The following is an 18,509-nucleotide window of genomic DNA, read 5'->3' as shown; positions in this document are numbered from 1 at the left end:
AGGTCCAAGGTGCAGGGCTGGTCAATTCAGCAGCTCAATCTCTTTATTATTATTATTATTTTTATTACATTCATCCTAGTGGGTGGGAAGTGGTATCTCATTGTGGTTTTAATTTGCATATCTTTAATGACCAATGATGTTGAGCATCTTTTCATGTGTTACTTGGCCATTTATATGTCTTTGGAGGAATGTCTATTCAAGTCCTTTGCACATTTTCTTAAGGGGGTTGTTTGCCTTTTTCTTGATGAGTTATAAAAATTCTTTATATATACTGAATCCTCAACTTCTATCGGATATATGATTTTCAAATATTTTCCCCACTCTTCACCCTCTTGATAATGTACTTTGATGCACAGAAGTTTTTGATTTTGTTGCAAGTCCTGTTTATCTATCTTTTTCTTTTGGTGCTCGTGGTTTTGGTGTCAAATCTAAGACCCCATTGCCAAATCCAAGGTCATGAAGATAAACCCCATGTTTTCTTCTAAGGGTTTTACAGTGTCAGTGCTTATAACTAAACTATTGAGCCATTTTGAGTTAATGTTCACATATGGAGTGAGGTAGGGGTCCGACTTCATTCTTTTGCATGTGGAAATCTGATTGTCCCAGAACCATTTGCTTAAGAAACTATGTTTTCCCCATTGAATGGTCTTGGTGCTTTCGGAAGCATTTTTAAGCAAATCCCACGTCGTGTCATTTCATTTGTAAATACTTCAGTATGCATCTCAAATCTATAAAGACTGGTTTTTAACATAATCATCATGCTATGGTCCTATCTAACAAAATTAACAATTATTCCTTAATATCATGTAATACCCAATCCATATTCAAATATTTCCAATTGTCTCAAAATTCTCTTAAAGCTAGTTTGATTGAAACAGGATCCAAATGAGTTTCACACATTCAGATGCAGTTCCTTTCATTCTGATATATCACTTCCACTCCTGGTACTGGCTGTTTTAATTCTTTGTTTTAATGATAGTGTTCCAGTTATCAAATGCTATATAACAGATCACCCCAAACCTTAGTGGCTTAGGAGAACAACACTTATTTTATTATTGTTCATGGTTTCTGTGGGTCGGGAATTTCAGGAAGGGCTCAGCTGGACGGTTCTGGCTCAGAGCCTCACAGGTGATTGTAGTCAGATGGTGACTGAAGCTGGAATTGCAGGGGCACCATAGCAGCAGGAGACTGCTCAGGCATTCTTTTCACTTCATGTAGCCTGAGAGCCTCTCCACGTGGCCTCTCCACAGGGGCCAGTCTGGGTTTCCTCCATGCATGGTGGCCTGGAGACAGATGGACTGCTTATAATGGCAGCTCAGGGCTCCAAACAGGTATCAAAAAAGAACCGCGTAGACAATGTATCACTTTTTATGATCTTACCTCAGAAATCACACTGTGTCATCCTGCCATGGTCACAAGCCCACCTGGATTCCGGGAGAGGCAACACAGACCCCTGGCCTCATGGGTGTGCAACTTGTACAGTCACACAGGGCCTCACCCTCAGAAGAGTTCCACGCTTGGTTTAATGTTCTCCTGTTGTTGGAAACGTAAATGTAAAATTCTGAATACATTTCAAGCAAGGGGCCCCGCATTTGCACTTCATGCCGAGCCCAGAAAATTATGTAGCTGGTCATGTCTTGAAGGCAGAAGCGTCAAAGTCATGTTGTAAAAAGCGCATGTGGGATGGGAGATCCCGCTGTAGCATCTTTGGGAAACACAACATCTGCCACAGACAACTCATGCTCATTTAATAGCTTACTGTGTGCCAGACAATTTATTTCATTAAATTTCCATAAACACGGAAGCCAAGTACTAGTTGTTATTCCCATTTTGCCGGTGGGGAAAAATGACCTGCTCGTGCTTACTTTGCTAGAGAGTCGGAAACCAGGATTTGAACCCAGTTCAATTGCACTCTTGTGCCCTAGTGCAAGGGTCCCCAACCCCCGGGCCGCAGACCAGTACCGGTCCACGGCCTGTTAGGAACCAGGCCGCACAGCAGGAGGTGAGCGGTGGGTGAGTGAGCGAAGCTTCATCTGCCGCTCTGCATCCCCCCCATCGCTCGCATTACCACCTGAAGCATCCCCCACCCCCTCACTCCACCCCATCCATGGAAAAATTGTCTTCCACGAACCGGTCTCTGGAGCCAAAAAAGGTTGGGGACCTGCTGCCCTAGTGCACACCCACCATGCTATTCTGCTCGTGTTGATTATAAACCTTCTCACAGACCCTGACCATATGGGTTGCTGTGCTCCTGTTAATTCTCCAGGGCGGTCAGATCACAGAGGTCATCATGGCACCGGGCACATCATAGGAGCTCAGTAAATGTTCACTCCTCTCCTTTCCCCTTAGTGCGCCCTCCAGGCTTGGTTGCATTTATGTCCACGACGCCCTCTTTTTGACATCAGTAGAAGTAAGGTCCTTTTTGTTCAGTAAATGTTGATCGCACACCTACTAGGTGTCAGGCCAGGTGTCTTCTCTGGTCTGTGACACGGCCCCTTCTCCTAAGTGTTTTCTTTTCCTGTGTCTGAGTTAAACCCCATCTTGCCTCCTATACAGTGAAGCAGTGTGAACGAGAATCTAGTCACGCGTTGATTTCTGCAGCTCTAAGTGTCTGCCCACCCTGTCCTTGTTCCTGCTCTGATCCTAGTCTCTGCAATTTTCTGGATACAACCTATCTGCCCCTAAAGGCTGCTGAAAGTCGTCCTTTGCTCTTTTCAACTCTGCTCCACAGATGGCTTCCACTCAACTTGCCCAGCGCCCAACTTGCCCAACTCGCCCAAGGAAGTTCTCATCTTCCTTCCCCAGCCTGGACCATTCGGTCTCTTTATGAGTTTCCCATTTAGGAACATGCATTTACAGTACAAAGTAACACCTAGTACTTTCAACAACGTTCGAAATACTCAAGACCCCTACATTTGCATTTTCAGAGACATATCATTAGCCTCTGGTAGGGGAAAGGGTTATCCTTAAATCCACAACCAATTTATGGGTAGAGGATTTTTATTACACTCTGTGAAAAAGGTGGATTCGGTAAAAGTAACAAAAGAGGGTGAGGTTTGTGCCTTTGTCTGGGGAATAAGAAACCTCCCATTATTCCAAGTGGTGCAATAGGCTGTTAATGTACACACAGTAAGGTTTATATCATTTCAAATACCTCATACTCTAATAGGGCTCTTAACTTTTTCAGATACTCATATAGTGCATATATTATTGTATCTAATCGGACACCATCACTATAAATTCATGGATGATGGATCCATAATGAGATAAAGTAAGACGGAGTTCCTCTCAGGGCCATTCAGGTTACTTGACACTCTATGGTGTATTGGAAAGAGAACTAGAAGACCTGGGTTCTGTTTCTGGCTCTGCCAGATAACACGTGACTTGGCTTCCTCAGTTTCTTCACCTGTAAAGTGGGAAAAATAGTCTTGGCTCTACCTACCTCTCACGATTGTGTTGAGGATTGCAAGAGCTAATGGATATAAACGTGCTTTAGAGCCTCTACAGCTCTCTGCAATTACAGTTTGCTTGTTACAAAGGCCTCAGTGACCCAGAGAAGTGGGCGTGGCATCATGATTGCTTTCGCTTTGCTTTATTTGCCTTCTCCAAATAACCATAAATATCTTCTCTTTGGAAAAGCCTTACACAATAAATTTCGATATTTTAATTAATTATTGAGTGACCCTGATGTGCTAGGCACTGTTCTAGGCCTGCCTCGTCCAACTTAGTAGCCACTAGCCACACGTACCTATTGAGCATGTGAAATGGGGATTGTGTGACTGAAGAACTGAATTTGTAATTTTATTTAATTTTAATTAATGCGTACTGAAATATAAAAACTGATATGCGATACGGTTATTGGGAAACTTTTAAACAAGCTGGATGTGTGAATCTACTCTTGCAACTAATACTATGAATCTAAATACAGATCATGGATTTCTGATGAAAATTTAGCATCTGAACAATCTAAGGGTGAAGCCTGGATCTTGAAGACTTACTATGAAAAAAAAAGTAAAAAAGAATCTCATCAATAATTTTTACAGGCATACCTCAGAGATATTGTGGGTTTGGTTCCAGACCACTGCAATAAAGCAAATATTGCAATAAAGCGACTCGCACGAATTTTTCGGTTTTCCAATGCATATAAAAGTCATGTTTATACTATACTGCAGTCTATTAAGTGTGCAATAACATTACATCTAATGCTGCAACGAAGATCCTGAATGCAGCAACGAAGATCCTGTGTGCTGCAACTAAGACCCGGCACAGCTAAATAAATAAATATTTTTTTAAAATGTACATACCTTAATTAAAAAGTACTTTATTGTCAAAAGATGCCAACCTTCACCTGAGCCTTCAGCGAGTTGTAATCTTCTTGCAATAGTAACATCAAAGATCACTGATCATAGATCATATTAACAAATAGAAAAAGTTTGAAATATTGCGAGAATTACCAAAATGTGACACAGAGACACAAAGTGAGCAAATGTTGTTGGAAAAATGGTGCCAGTAGATTCGTTTGAAGCAAACAAAACTTCAATCGATAAAACATGCAGTATATGCAAAGCACAATCAAATCAGGTCTGCCTGTATATTGATTTCATGTTGAAATGATAGCATTTTGGATATATTGGGTCAAAGAAAATACACTATTAAAATTAATTTCACCGCCTTCTTTTTACTGAATTTTAACGTGGCTGCTAGTAAATTTAAAATTACATATGTGGCTTGTATTGTATTTCTATTGGACAGCGCTGCCCTAAGCATTGAAGCTAGAACAGTGAACAAAGCGGAGAAAATGTCCTGCCCTCATGGAACTTAAATTTTAGTGTAGAAGACAGACGACAAACAAAATAACTAGGTAAATACATATATAGCACATCAAATGGTGATAGTGCTTTGGAGAAAAATAAAGAAGGGTAAGTTAGATAGGAGGGAGGGTTACCGTTTTAAACAGGGAGGTCAAGGGATTCCTAACTGAGAAGGTGACGTTGGGCACGATCCAAAGGAGTGAGGGAGTAAAGCAATGAAGCTATGTGGGGAGGATCCTTCCAGGTAGAGGGAATAGTAAGTGATGAAGCTCTGATGATGGGCAATGCCTGCCATTTCAAGAAATCACAAAGAGGCCTGGCTCCAGCATAGAGTACAAGGGGGAGGATTAGCAGGAGGTGAGATCAGAGAGTTATGGGAAAGGAGATGTAGTAGGACAGGTGGTCTAGACTGTGACAGGCAGCTTCTGACGTGGCCCCCAATGGTCCCCACCTCCTGGTGCTAACGCCCTTGTGTGACCCTTTCCCTTGATTGTGGGCTGGATCTAATGAATAGAAGCCAGCAAAACTGAAGGGGTGTCACTTGCAAGATTAGGTTCTTAAAGGCTGTGGCTTCTACTTGCTGGTAGTCTCTTGTTCTCTCATTGGCTCACTTTGATGAAGCCAGCTGCCACGTTATAAACGCCCTATGGACAAGCCCACGTGGCAAGGAGCTGAAGGCAGCCTGTGGCCAACTGCCAGCGAGGAACAGAGGCCTTCAGTCAAGCAACTTGTGAGGATCCAGATCCTGCCAATAACCACTGATCGAGCTCAGCAAGAGATCCTGACCCACTTGAACCCTGAGATGAGCGAGGCCTCAACCGATGCCCTGATCACAGCCTAGTGAGAGACCCTGATCTGGGGGACCCAGCTAAGCCATGCTCAGATTTCTGAGCCACAGAAAATGTGAGATAACAAGTGTGTGTTCTCTTAAGGGGCCACATTTGGGGGTAATTTGTTACCCGGCAAGAGATAAGTAATACATTGTATCTTGTAGGTCACTTTAAGCACAAACTGGGCGGGGGACTGATTAGAATCACTGGCTGGTATGTTACAGATAGACTGTAGCAGGGCAAGGGGGAACGCGGGGGCGGGGGTGGGGTGTCAATTGAGAGGCCACTGAAATAATCTAGGCAAGAGATGCTGGTGGCTGGGACTAGGGTGGTATTGGTAGAGATGGGAGAAGTCTTTGGACCTTGAAAGTTTTTTTTTTTTTTTTTTTGGCCACACTGCGGAGCATGCAGGATTTTAGTTCCCCGACCAGGGATCAAACCCGTGCCCCCTGCAGTGGAAGCGCAGAGCCCTAACCACTGGACCGCCAGGGAATTCCCTCTTGAATGTATTTGGAAGGCAGAGTCAACAGGATTCGCTGTTAGATTAGATGCGGGGTGTGTAAGAAATAAGAGATGACTCTAAGGTTTTTGGCCTGAGCAACTAGAAAAGAACTATCATATACCGAGATAGAGGAAATTATAGGGGGAGTAGATTTGTGGAGAAAGAATAGGAGTTAGGTTTTGGGCATGCTTAATTTGAGGTATCTATTAGACATCAATGTAGGGATGATGAATTGGATATACAAGTCTGGGGGTTGAAGCTGGAAATATACATTTGAGAGTCTGCAGCATTTAGATGATAAAATGTGAAAGCCCGCTTGCTCTCCACTCCCATGTCCCACCCATAATCCCCCTTCCCCCGGTTAGCTCATGTGTAGGGATATAGATACACATACACAAATATTATTTTTCCACAAGTAGAATTGTTCTGCAACTTGCTTTTTATCAATATTTTTTGGAGTTTTTCGATGTAAGTACATCCGTATATATCTCATTCTTTCTTAATAGCTGTAGAGAATTCCTTAGTATGAATGAATCATGTTATATCCATGCATTCATTCATTCATTCACAAATATTTTTTGAGCACCTACTATGTGCCAGGCACTGATCTAGAAATTGAGGATAAAGTAGTCCCTTATGGATGGTATTTAGGTTGTTTCTAATAGTTTGCTATTATTAACATGGATACAATGAGTATCTTTATGCAGGCATCTCAGTTCACATGTGAGAGTTTTTATTTGGCATTGATTCATAGAAGTGGAATTTCTAGGTCAAAGAACTCTATGGCATTTCTAATACTTGAATCTCAAGTTCAATTAGGATAGGGTTAACATTAAATTAAATTAAACATTAGGATAGGTAAATTTGTGATAAAATCAAAGATATTTAACAAATGTGGAAAAGAAATCACCCAATAAAATGCTCTGTTGGAAGCTGTAGGATTGCCTCTACAATTTCCCTTTACTATGTGAGTGTAGTCATGTCCAAATCCCACTCAGCTTCAAGGTCAAACTCAAACGCCCCCTCCTACAGGAAGCCTTCAGTAGGCCCTAATCAGATGTGATTTTGCGATCTCCCGCTTTACCTCAAGTATGGTCTTTATCACATACTTCCTTGTATCATAAATACATTCTCTACAGGACTTTTTTTTTTTCCCTGAAGGGAATGGACAGTGTATTTAATTCATCCTGCATCGTCCCTCAGTGCATAGCACAGCGCTCAATGTTTATGTAATGAAACAGAAGCCTTAAAGCAAAAAAAGTGAAACCTACAGTCTCAAGAATAAGCATGGCGCCTACTAATGACCAGATGGTGTTTGCATACCATCCGTGTGACATGTGCTTCCGATGGCTCACAAGGCTCTGTAGAAATTGCCTTCTTCTCCGATTCCATCTCCTACTACTTCTCTTCCTTCTATGCTCCAACCATGCTGGCCCTTTTTTCTTTCTTCTGGCTTTGAACACACTAAGTCTGCCCCCATCTCCACACCTTTGTACCTGTCATTCCTTCTACCTGGAGTGCTCTGCCTCCTGATCTTTGCTGGCTGCTTCTTTTCCTTCAAGACTCACTCAACTTTCACCTCCTCCAAGAAGACTTCCTTGACCTTCTATTCTAAATTAGGTCTCCAACTCCAAGTACTCTCTATCCTATCACCTTAACTTAATCCTCCACATAGTATTTCTCGCTTTCTGAAATTAACATGTTCATTTGCTTGCACTAGAACGTAAGCTCCACCAGAAGAGGGACCTTGGCCTGTCTTGTTCAACCCTGTGTACTTTTAATGGCTACAATAGAGTATGTAGTAGTAAAGATGCTTTTGGCTGAAAGAAAGAATATTCAACTAAAAGTTGCATAAACTATAAGGGTTTACTTTGCTCAGAGGTAGGCAGTACTAGGTAGGGTTGGTTCAACGGTTCAATGCTGTCTGAATTCTGGATTGGCCCCTCTGCGATGGTCTTGGATTTCCCTTGTGGTTGCAATATGGCTGCCAAGGGCAGATGCGTCACCAGAAAAGACCCCTCTCAGGGAGAAGGGGGAGCAGAGGTCTCTCTGCACAGCTCTTTTTTAAAAGGTGGAAAAACTCAGGAGCTCTCCTCCCACACTTCTCTTTTCTATTGCATGGGCCCAAACTGAATGGAGTTAAGACCATCCTCTAGTAGAGTGAGATTATCATGATTTTCTTTTTAACCAGTCATAATTCATCACCTGGAGCTGGGTCTGTCTTCCCTAATTCCCCTGGCTCTGCTCCATACCAGAAGCAAATCTGGGCTCTCTTAGCAAGGAAAAAGTGGTATGGCTTTTCTGGCGGTAACCAACAGGGCGGGCCACACAGGCACTCATGGAACCGAGGCGTGAATTCGGGCTGATCCACCTACATTCAACAATTAACACATTTTATATACATACGCTCTGTGCAAAGCCAAGATTGGTGATACATGGCTTCTGCCTTCTGAGGACCTCCGGGTCCCAGGCCCTCTGGAACCTTCGTCTGTGCTTTAATGGGACTAATGTGATGACTGCTGAAATAGACATGCTGCTAAGAGATTTGGTCTTTTCTGGATTCACAGAAACCATCAACCATGCCCTTGTTTTCAAAACAAAGTCCTGTATATAGGTGTGACTGCTTGGTCTTTGAAGATGGTAAAAAGTGGGCAAAGTGGTCCTTCCCTGCTGGCACAGTGGTTGAGAGCCCGCCTGCCGATGCAGGGGACGCGGGTTCGTGCCCCGGTCCGGGAAGAGCCCACATGCCGCGGAGCGGCTGGGCCCGTGAGCCATGGCCGCTGAGCCTGCGCGTCCGGAGCCTGTGCTCCGCAACGGGAGAGGCCACAACAGTGAGAGGCCCGCGTAGCGGGGGGGGGGGGAGTGGGCAAAGTGCCCTCATGGCAGTGGTAGGAACCCGCTTAGAAGGGCTGCATGGCTCCCCAGAAATTTTTGGCCATTTTCAAACTCTTAACACATTAAGTAACCAGACAGAAAATTCCCGCGGTTAGCAGAGCCTCTCACTTTGCACTTGGGGAGGTTTTACAGGGTCACTAGTACTTCAAGATTCACATCCTTATTTCTGTCTTAAGCACGTTTATTTTACATCTAGTTAGAAGATGTTCTTTGATTCTTGGGAAACAATTTCTTGGAAGGTGAAGAGGATAAGGAAAGGAGTAGGAAATGGAGAGGCGATAGCAGGATGTGTAAAAGCTTCTAGAAGACGGGTAAATCCTCCAGACTCCAGGTAATGGCCTTCCAAACCCGCCCCCGCCCCGCTCCACCCTCCCCCCGCCCCCCCGCCCCGTCTCTGCCGAACTAGACAACCTGCCACAGGCTCAGGGCCCACCATCCAGCTCTCCCCTACCCTGCTGGGGGTGGAGGGGTGGGCTCGCCCACAGCAAGTTACCAGTCCCAGAAGCCCGCTCCCTCCTGGGGTTGCCCCCCGATCCCTCCCACGTGAGGAGGATCGATGGGTAAGAAAACGGTGTGGGCAGCAGAGGACCCAAGCGAGTCGCTCCGGCCGGAAAACCCGCTCTCCCTCCTTCGACAGCGACATCGGCTCGACCCCTCCCGGGCGGAGCACACAATAGGCGGCTGCTCCACGTTGTCGCGCAGCCCCTCGCCGCCCCGGTCCTGGGGGCTTGCGGGGTGGCGGGGCGCGAGAGTTCCCCAGCCCTCCTGCGGGCACTGCAGCCTCCGGCGCGGGAAAGGAGCGCTGGGGTAGAGCGCGCCGCACACTTGGAGACATTTCGTGTCGTTCCCCCCTCCCCGCCCCAAAATACACACAAACGAAAATGAAGCAACCAGACCTCCCCTCCCGGAGGCGGCTGCACCAGCAATATCAGCTGCGGGCGGAGCCCGAGCGGTTGCCACTTCCCCCCTCTTCCCTCGTGACCCTCGTTCCCCCTCCAATGCTCCCTCCCCCTCCACACGCCCTTCCTCGCCAGACACACCCTCCTCCTCGGGCTGCTCGCGCACGGAGCACGGGCTCTCTGGGGGAGGGAGCGGCCGCCGCCGTGGGGCCGGACGGCGAGCGAGCAAGGAAGGGAAGGAGGGAAAGAGGGAGGGGCAGCGGAGGGCGGGAGGGAGGAGCAGCGGGAGACGCGCCGCCGCCAAGCTGCGATGTGGCCGGCCGGCGTGTAAACACTTGGAGCAGCAGCGGCCGCGGCCGCCCCGGCCCGGGGCAGTGAGCAAGCCAGCCGAGACCTTCCCGCCGCTGCCATGGCCGAAGTGCGCAAATTCACCAAGCGGCTCAGCAAGCCCGGCACGGCGGCCGAGCTCCGACAGAGCGTGTCGGAGGCCGTGCGGGGCTCCGTAGTGCTGGTGAGTGGCCGGGGGACGGGGCGTCCTGGGGAACGCGCTCCGGGCGAGAGCAACTGGGTGGCTTCCCGCGCGCGCGCGCACGCGTGGGGCCGGGACGGGGACGGCGTCGGCGGCGGCCGGCCGGTGCGCTCCGCGCTCTTTCTCCGTTTCAGTAAGTTTTCGCCCCGGTCGCCGCTCGCCGGGGTCCGAGTCCCAGGCGCCCGCTGACAGCGCCGCGGCTGCCCGGCTGCCCCGCACGGGCTGGACGCCGACGGGCCGTCGGGGGCTCGGAACTGGGGCCCCGGCCGGGGGTGTGAGTTCGAGAACGGACCCCGCGCTGCCCTAGACCCGGCACAAAGAGCCGGCGACCCGGGCGCGACGTGATCCAGAGTCCGTGCTGCCCGCACCTGAGGCAGCCTAGGCGGAAGGATGCGATGTCCGTTTTGCACATACACGCACTCGCGCGCGCACACACACACACACACACACACACACACCGTGTACACAAAAAAAGAACCCCACCCAAAAAGCCCCGGGCGCCCAAGCTCTGGCGGGCGGTGAGAACAGAGGAAGCACAGCGACTTCCTCCTGCTACTGGGGAGAGGGTGGTGATGGGTGTAAGAAGGGGTGCTGCTGCCGCCGCCGCCGCTGCTGCGGACGGGGGGGGGGTTGGAGACAACGGGTTTCCGGGGCGTGTGGGCGCGGGGTCTGCAGCCGCAGGGCGAGGGTGTCCCCTGCGACCCGAGAGCGCTCCGGAGGCAGGAGATGGGGCCATGGGGGTTTGGGGGAAGACGGTGTGCGCCAGTCCAGGGATGGAGGACCTGGGCTCAGAGCCCCACCGCTCACGGCTGGGGGATGGGCATTGGAAAGCGCGCTGACCTCCTGGGAGCCTTTCCATCGCACCCTCAGCCTCTTTCGGATTGTCTGACTCTGGAGCGCAGCGGAGGGTACTAACGAGCACTTTCCCCTTCTCCTGTTTTCAAGACACTCGTTGCCAATTTCCTGGACCAGTAGTCAAAACCTAAATAAGCAATCAGACTGGTTAATTAGCATTTGTTTTGTTGCTTTGGTTTTTTGTTTGTTCGTTTTTGTCTCTCTCCATGCTCTCTACCTTACAGCGAGTCGTTTGCTGTGTTTAAATTTCACCATTAAGAGTGAGCTCTTTTTGTTAAAACAACTTATCATCGGAAGGGAACTTCACAGCTTTTCCTTGTAATTTTTCTGTTGATCTTGTAGAATCTGCGATAAAACCAACATTAAAGGGAGGCCAGGGGCCTGATCCCAACAGTGGAGAAAGTTGACATTAGTGGGAGTTCTGGAGGAGGATCAAAGGTAAAAATATGTACCTTTGAGATAAAGATCTGATCCCTAATAGCTACCACTGTGCAAAGCCAAATGACTTTAAAGAAATCTCTCTATCGTAGCTGGACCCTTGGAAGTTTAATCCTGCTGTTTAGCAGAGCTAAAAAGCCAGACCTTTAATGTTGTTTTAATGGACTTGGCCTATTGTGTGTCTCACTGATTTTAGAATGAGGTCCTGTTGGGGTTAGATTGGAACCTCGATTGTCATCACAGCCAGTTAAGAGAGGAAGGCAAGCTGTGGGTAGGGAATTTATACCAGGGCTCTCATCTCGGGTGATTGTTAACAAGTGATTCAGTCTCCCTAGCATAGGAAACGCTTTCCTAAATTCAGGAAGAAAGAAAACCTCGCTTAAGCAGGGCTGGCTGGCCCTCTACCACATCGTGTGAAGGGAGCCTGTGAATTGGACAGATGGTCTCAAGAGAATAAATGGGACTCAGCAAACCTCCGCTGGGATTTGACCGGCGTTTGACCTGCCACCCCCAGCAACGTAAAGTTGACAGTAGCATTCTTGTCCAGGGTTTTGGGTTTGAAAAAGAATTGGGGGTAACACAGGTGCCTTCCTAACCATTGACTCTGGCACAAAAACCTGTTAGTGGGAGGAGACTCTTCTGAGAGATACCGCCAACCTAGCTTACTTGGGACCAAGGCCACAGATTTTTTTACCGGGCAAGGCACAGGAATGATATTTATTTACTACTCTGGTATGTGGGCCACACTGAGATATTGGGAGGTGGGGAGAACTGATTCTAGGAATCTAAATCTATATCTGTTGAGCCCCTGCAACGTGCAAGGCACAATCCTAGATGCCCTAAAATTATGAATGAGTGTGATGACTTTATCTTCATTTGTTTCTGTTAGTTCCAGCCGGGGTTGGGTCTGTGTATGTGTTTGTCAAGAGGACACCCAGATTATGTACGTAAATCAGTTTTAGCTTATTCATAGCACCTTAGTGAATGCTGTTTTGAAGCAGTTCAGTCAATTAAGAGATAAGGAAAGAGTCTTAAATGGAGTGTACTCTCCTAAATGGCTCTCTTTCTTGGCCCCTGCTTTTCTGACACCAAGAGCTCGTTAACCAAAGTTAGCAAAGCCATGGGTGGCTGGAGAGCGAGTGGACCACATTGCAGCTGCCATCACAACGTCTGATTCTTTTCTGATTTAAGACCCAAAATGTTTATGAGGGACAGCTGAGGTAGGATTTACACTTGCTGCTGTCAACCCACGACATTCAAGTTAGGGCTTCAACATGGAGTCGCATTTTCATTAGATTTCAATATGGAGTCATTCCTGCCGCAGAGCAAGCTTTCCTGTGGTGTATCTTTCACTAGAACTTGGAAAACCCACCAAGCTGAACAAATATACAGAATTTCCTGTTTAGGTGGTTTCTTTTTTAACAGTTATACCCTTTTTGGCATGTTGCTAACATCATTCAGTTTTGTTCACTGTTTGAAAAATTCAGAAGGCCTGGGCTATATATAGCATGTAGTTGTGTATTCAAACCTTCATTCAGTTATCAGTACTTCCTCAAATCTATTAACTATATAATGAAGCAGATAGAGAAAGAGAGACCGTTTTGTTGCTGCATTTTTTTTTTAAATGAAAGACAGTTTTAACCCAGGCAAAGGGATAATTACAGAATTAACCACTGGCAGAGATTTCTCAAGAGAGACTTGGGGAGGAATATTATAACCTGAGAGCGTCTGTGATTAACTGAGAAGTGTTTACATATATACACATTTTAAAATGCAGCGTTTCAACGCTGTTTTTGTTATAATTCAGGATGTAGCTCTTTGTGCCTCTGGGGGAACAAAGGCATTTGAGAAACCTGTTGTATTCTGGCTGCCCTCGGGAGGAGTCCCTGTGTCTGCCTGGGAAGGTCGCCTAGTAGGTGTTTAAATACTGTTGACTTGCTGCCGCTGAATTTACTTTCAATTCCTCGTGTGCCAAAGGATCAGGAAAGAGTTGCTAGATATTACCGGTTGTAGCCCCTTGAGGCAGGGCGATGCATGCACGGTGCCCTGGCTGGCGCCTGGCCAGATGGCATATAACAAAGCCAGTGGAGGAAAGCTCTCCAAGAGCTGAGAATGGCTGAAAAGGGTCTGCAGCTGTTGACACCCCCCCCCCCCAACACTACCACCTCTGCAAGGAGTGTTCCTTAGGTTTGCATTTAGGGAAGGCCTGAAAATGAATCAGCTCCCCTACTCCCTCTTCCCAGGGGAATTTGTGGAAAGTACTTAATCGAGGACAAAACAACTTACACGGTAGAATAAAGCCAGTTGCAACGGGCTTTGCCCGCGAGTCTGCAGTTCAGAGACTTAGCTGGGCTCTGCATGCACTGACCGAGAGTGTGGGCGAGTAAGCACGAAATGGTCTTACTGCTCCCCCGTTGGCTCCTCCAGGTTTGGAGAAGGAAGGATCTGTCAGCCAGCCCAGTACAGAGGTTGCTGTGAAGCCGGAGAGGCCTCCTTGCCCAACCCTCTTTGAAGCACGAAGTAGTACTGGATAGAATTTGTTTTCCAAGCCGAGCACGTTAAACAAATTTATCATACAAACCTGTAAATAATTATGTCACTTACCCGTATCTTATGAACATTTCTTCACATCAGCGATACAAATCTACATAATCGTGTTTAACGACTGCCAGAAGTTCCACTGTGGGTGGACCGTAGGTTAATCATCCTTTACTGTTTGGTGTCTTGAGAAGTTCTAATTCTGAGGAGTTAGAAACATGAGCTCTCCAGTACAGTAGCTACTAGCCACCTGTGGCTATTTACGTTTGAATTCATTAAAAAACTAAAATTAGTTTAAAAACTTTAAAAATCAGTTCCTAAATTGCCCTTGCCACAAATGCTCAAGAACCACGTGTGCCTAGTGGCTGGCCCGCATAGGACAGCCCAGAGACAGCATTTCCACCACTGCAGGAAGTTCCTCAGGACAGCTCTGGTATAAACATGAATTTGAATGAACATCTTTGAGCAGGCATTTTCAAATATGCTAGATTGTCCCTCTAGGATAAATTTCTAGCATTGGAATTGCTTTGCTCAAACATTAGACACATTTTTAGCGTTAACATTTCCTTTAAACCTGCTGTTAAATTGCTCTGCAGAAAGTTATTGACATTGGCCCTTCCGTCACCAGAAAGTGTGAGTGTTCCTTTTGCCCCCTCCCATGGCAACACCGGTAATTAGTATTTTTTAACCTTTGCAATCTGGTAGGCAGTAAACGGCATATCACCGTTCTAATTTGCATTCCTCTCATTAGTCTTGAAGTTGACCAGGTTGGCATATGTTGATTAGCCATCTGTATTTCTTCTTTTGAGGATTTGAGTGAACCTTCGTACAGACTTATTTCCTGGTTTGTAATTCTCACACTAACGGTCTCTACCCCTAAGATTCTGTTTCGATAAGTCTGGGCTGGGGCCAGGCATGTGTATTTTTAAAAACAACCCAAGGTGACTTTGATGTGCACAGAAACGCAGATCTAGACCACTTGCCTACTCAAGGCAGGAATGTCCCCCGTACCGGCCCTGACAAATGTTGCCTAGCTTCTCCTTAAACGCTCTCCGCCCGTTAGAGGGCTGGGTTAGAAACGGCTCTTGCGCTGAAATTTGCTCTCTGTAAGTTCCACCACTAGGCTAGGCCTCGCTCTGCCATTTGGAGCCGCACAGAAGATGTTTGCTTCCTCTTTCACATGGCAACCCTTCAAATATTTGGAGACAGCCACCATGGCATTTTAAAATGCACTCTTCCCAAAGCCAAAGAGGCTTCATTTCTTTCCTTCCTTCCTCATGTGACTTGGTTTCGAGATGCTTCACCATCACGATCATCTTGTTTGGGCTCCTTTCCAAGGTTTCAGTGTCCTCCTTAAAATGTGGGAGCCAGAGCCCAGGCTCAAGAGTCAGGCCTGGGCTTGACTCTGCCCTCTGTCCCCGGCTTGCATTGTGAACCGAAGCGAGTAGCGAGATCTTGTTTTCCTCATCTGTGAAATGGGGATAATAAATAGTTGTACTGACCTTGTGGAGTTCTCGTGGGGGTCGAAGAAGGTAATATTTGGAAAGCGTCTGATGTATAAGTGATTCATAAAAGTTTAGGAGAGATCTAGTAAAAAAAAAAAAAGCATTCTAGAAGGGTCTATCACAGATTACAGTGAAGAAGGGGGCAATATTTCATACCCATTCTGAATATGAACCAAGAAGGCAGGGGCTGTGTGTTCCTGTCTATTCCCAGTGCCTCTCACAGCGGGAAACACATGGAAACAATATATAGGATGGACCAGGTGTTGGGTGCCTGGAGACCAGGTAACTGGGTGAAATATAGCTGCATGGCTCTGGAGAGGGACAGCAGTGGCTTAGCTGAGGCAGTGACAATGGAGATAAGGTGGAAGAAGTAGGAGAAGTGATAAAAGCAGCAGGATTTAGTGATCCTTGAAGGGGGAGTAGAGGGGGGAAGGAAGAAGTGGGAGGAAGGGGGGGGAGGTGGAGTCAAGATGATTGAGGTTGTCAGCCCAGGTGACCAGGAGGGTCAGTGTGTTCCACGAGAGGGGAAGGGAGAAGCAAATGAGTGGCCTCTTCTAGAGAGGGTCGTCAGGGCAAAGCCATTTTACAGTTAAGGCGGTGGAGAGAACATCCTGGGGAAAGGCTGAGCCTCTAGTGTTGTGTTTTGGCAAAAGACTAGGGTTCTCGAGGGCAGAGAAGAAAGTGTTCCAGATGGGATCAGGAAGGGGCGGAAGAACCAGGGCTGAGCAGCCGGGCAGGGGAGGCGAGATTAGCTGATTGAAGAGCTTTGCACCTTTGGGGGTCGTTAGGGAAGTGGGAGGCAGGGCGGGGCCGGGGGGGGCGCTGAGGAACGGCCTCCCCAGGCAGGCTTCATGGGAAGTTAGGTCACCCCCTGGGCAGCTTCCCGTCCCAGGGTTCAGCCTGACCAGCCTCCTTCCCCAGGTGCCTGAAGAGGCTGGCTAGCGTGTTTCCTGCCCTTGAGGGACTCACAAGCCTGGAAGGGAGATGGGATGTATGCAGATGAGTGAAATAGAGACGATGGAAGCGGCAGGAGTCTAGTGATTGGTGCTGCTTCTATCTTCAGTTAGTTACATCATTTCTGCCCGGCCGCTGCCCCCTCATGGTCTTTTTTGTGGTCCTTAACGTTTTTTCAAGACGTTGGTCCTTTCTGGGTTCAACAGTGTTAAGTGAGGCCTTTGGCATTTCCCTCATTTACTGGGCTACAGAGACCTTTTTTTTTTTTTTTTTTTTTATGGGAATGGGGAAAGTAAATGGCAGCGCCTGACACTGAGAAATTCACATCCAGTGTACATGTGTAACTCCCCTTGACATTCCTTGACCTGACGTCTGTGGGCTGCCAGAGCGGAGCGCTTGCTGCCTTCCCAGACCCCACCTCGGGAGCCGCCCCGCCCCCCAGGCTTGTTTGCGGGAATTCCGTTCAGAGGAGTCATTCACCTCCCTGCTTTTGCTTTCTTCTGAGACATAAAATGATCAGTAGGCATGTTGAAAAATTATTAGTTTTTTTGTTTGTTTTCTCTTCTTCCTTTTTTTTTTTTTTTTTTTTTTTAAAACACAGAGGGAAGGCCAGAAACCACAGGCGGGAGAAAGCACGAGAGCTGTTTCCCCTTTTCTGTAAATCCTAATGGTAGTTTTATGATACATCTCTGTTTGGGATTTAGATATCTTAGTTTCTTTTCGCTTTTGTCAGGAGTGCAGAGGGGTTCATGGGTAACATTGACCTGTCGCTTATATCAACCCAGAGCCAGATGCCTTTCCGATTCTTGCAGGGCCACACCCTGGAGGCTCCCAGAGCAGGAACTGGGGCAAAGGGACAGTCTCATTCAGCTCCGTTGTCTGTGACTCGTGCTTAGTAGAGCACACTAGTTTCTGGAAACTCACTGCCCGGGTTCAAAGTCCAGCTCAGCTGCTTACTAACTTGGGTGACCTTGGGCCAGTTATTTCACCTTCTGTGCCTCGATAACCCTCTGGTGGGTTTGGGTTTGTGGAAAGGCTTCCATGAGTTGCATGCAAAGCACTGGGGACCGGGGCTTGGCACGTGGAAGGCACTGGACAACTGTTGGCTCGCACGCTTATTCCCGGGCTTGATGGTGTGCAGAAGTCTTTTGTGTATGTGTGACACATCAACCAACAAAAGTAGACGGGTAGAAGGGAAGCAGGTACCCTTGCTTTTTTATTTCCCTGCTGCAGATCATGCCCCAAAGGGTGAGCCCCATACATGGCTGAGCCGAGAATCATACCCTTCTTGGCAGACTAAGCTGGCTGCCCATGAGGTCCTGGGAGCAGCCATTCCCAGGCGGACCGGATCATATCGAAGAGCCCAGTGGATGTGAGCTAGGGCTCTGGGTCTTTGGCAGTTCTTGCCTTCAGACTAGTCAGATGAGTGGGTGGGAAGACTGGTCGTCTAGTGGGGAGGAACACCCCATCCTGTGCCCGGGAGGAGGTCCTCTGGTCTGGGGAACTTACGACAGTCTGTTCAGCGCGGTTTCTCCAAAAGCATGGATAGAGGACCATTGGGCTCTGTATGGAAGACTAGAACTTGAACGCTCTTTCCTTTCCCTCTCAAAACTTTATTGACATGCCTTTTACTCATTAATCCTTACTTTAAAAAGAATCAAATGACCGTTGACATTCAAGTGCCCTTTTAAAGATGTATTTTGGAAACATGTATTTTAGTGGGAACATTTTAAGCTTACAGGTCTTCTAAGAA

At 47.4% G+C, this 18,509-nt stretch overlaps 1 protein-coding gene across 5 annotated transcripts in view; it reads left to right on the top strand.

The window, feature by feature from the left end:
• The first annotated feature begins 10,225 nt into the window (after positions 1–10,225).
• DOCK11 (dedicator of cytokinesis 11) overlaps positions 10,226–18,509 on the top strand; it is a 193,257-nt gene continuing 184,973 nt past the window's right edge. For all 5 annotated transcript variants that reach the window (XM_067723766.1, XM_067723763.1, XM_067723765.1 and 2 more), the window contains exon 1: positions 10,226–10,448. In XM_067723766.1, the coding sequence (XP_067579867.1) occupies positions 10,347–10,448 (102 nt within the window). In that variant the 5' untranslated portion in view covers positions 10,226–10,346. The remainder of the gene's footprint in view (positions 10,449–18,509) is intronic.

The sequence above is a fragment of the Pseudorca crassidens genome, chromosome X, assembly GCF_039906515.1.
Source record: "Pseudorca crassidens isolate mPseCra1 chromosome X, mPseCra1.hap1, whole genome shotgun sequence".
NCBI classification, from domain to species: Eukaryota; Metazoa; Chordata; class Mammalia; order Artiodactyla; family Delphinidae; genus Pseudorca; species Pseudorca crassidens.
This window is presented reverse-complemented; position numbering and strand designations above follow the sequence as displayed.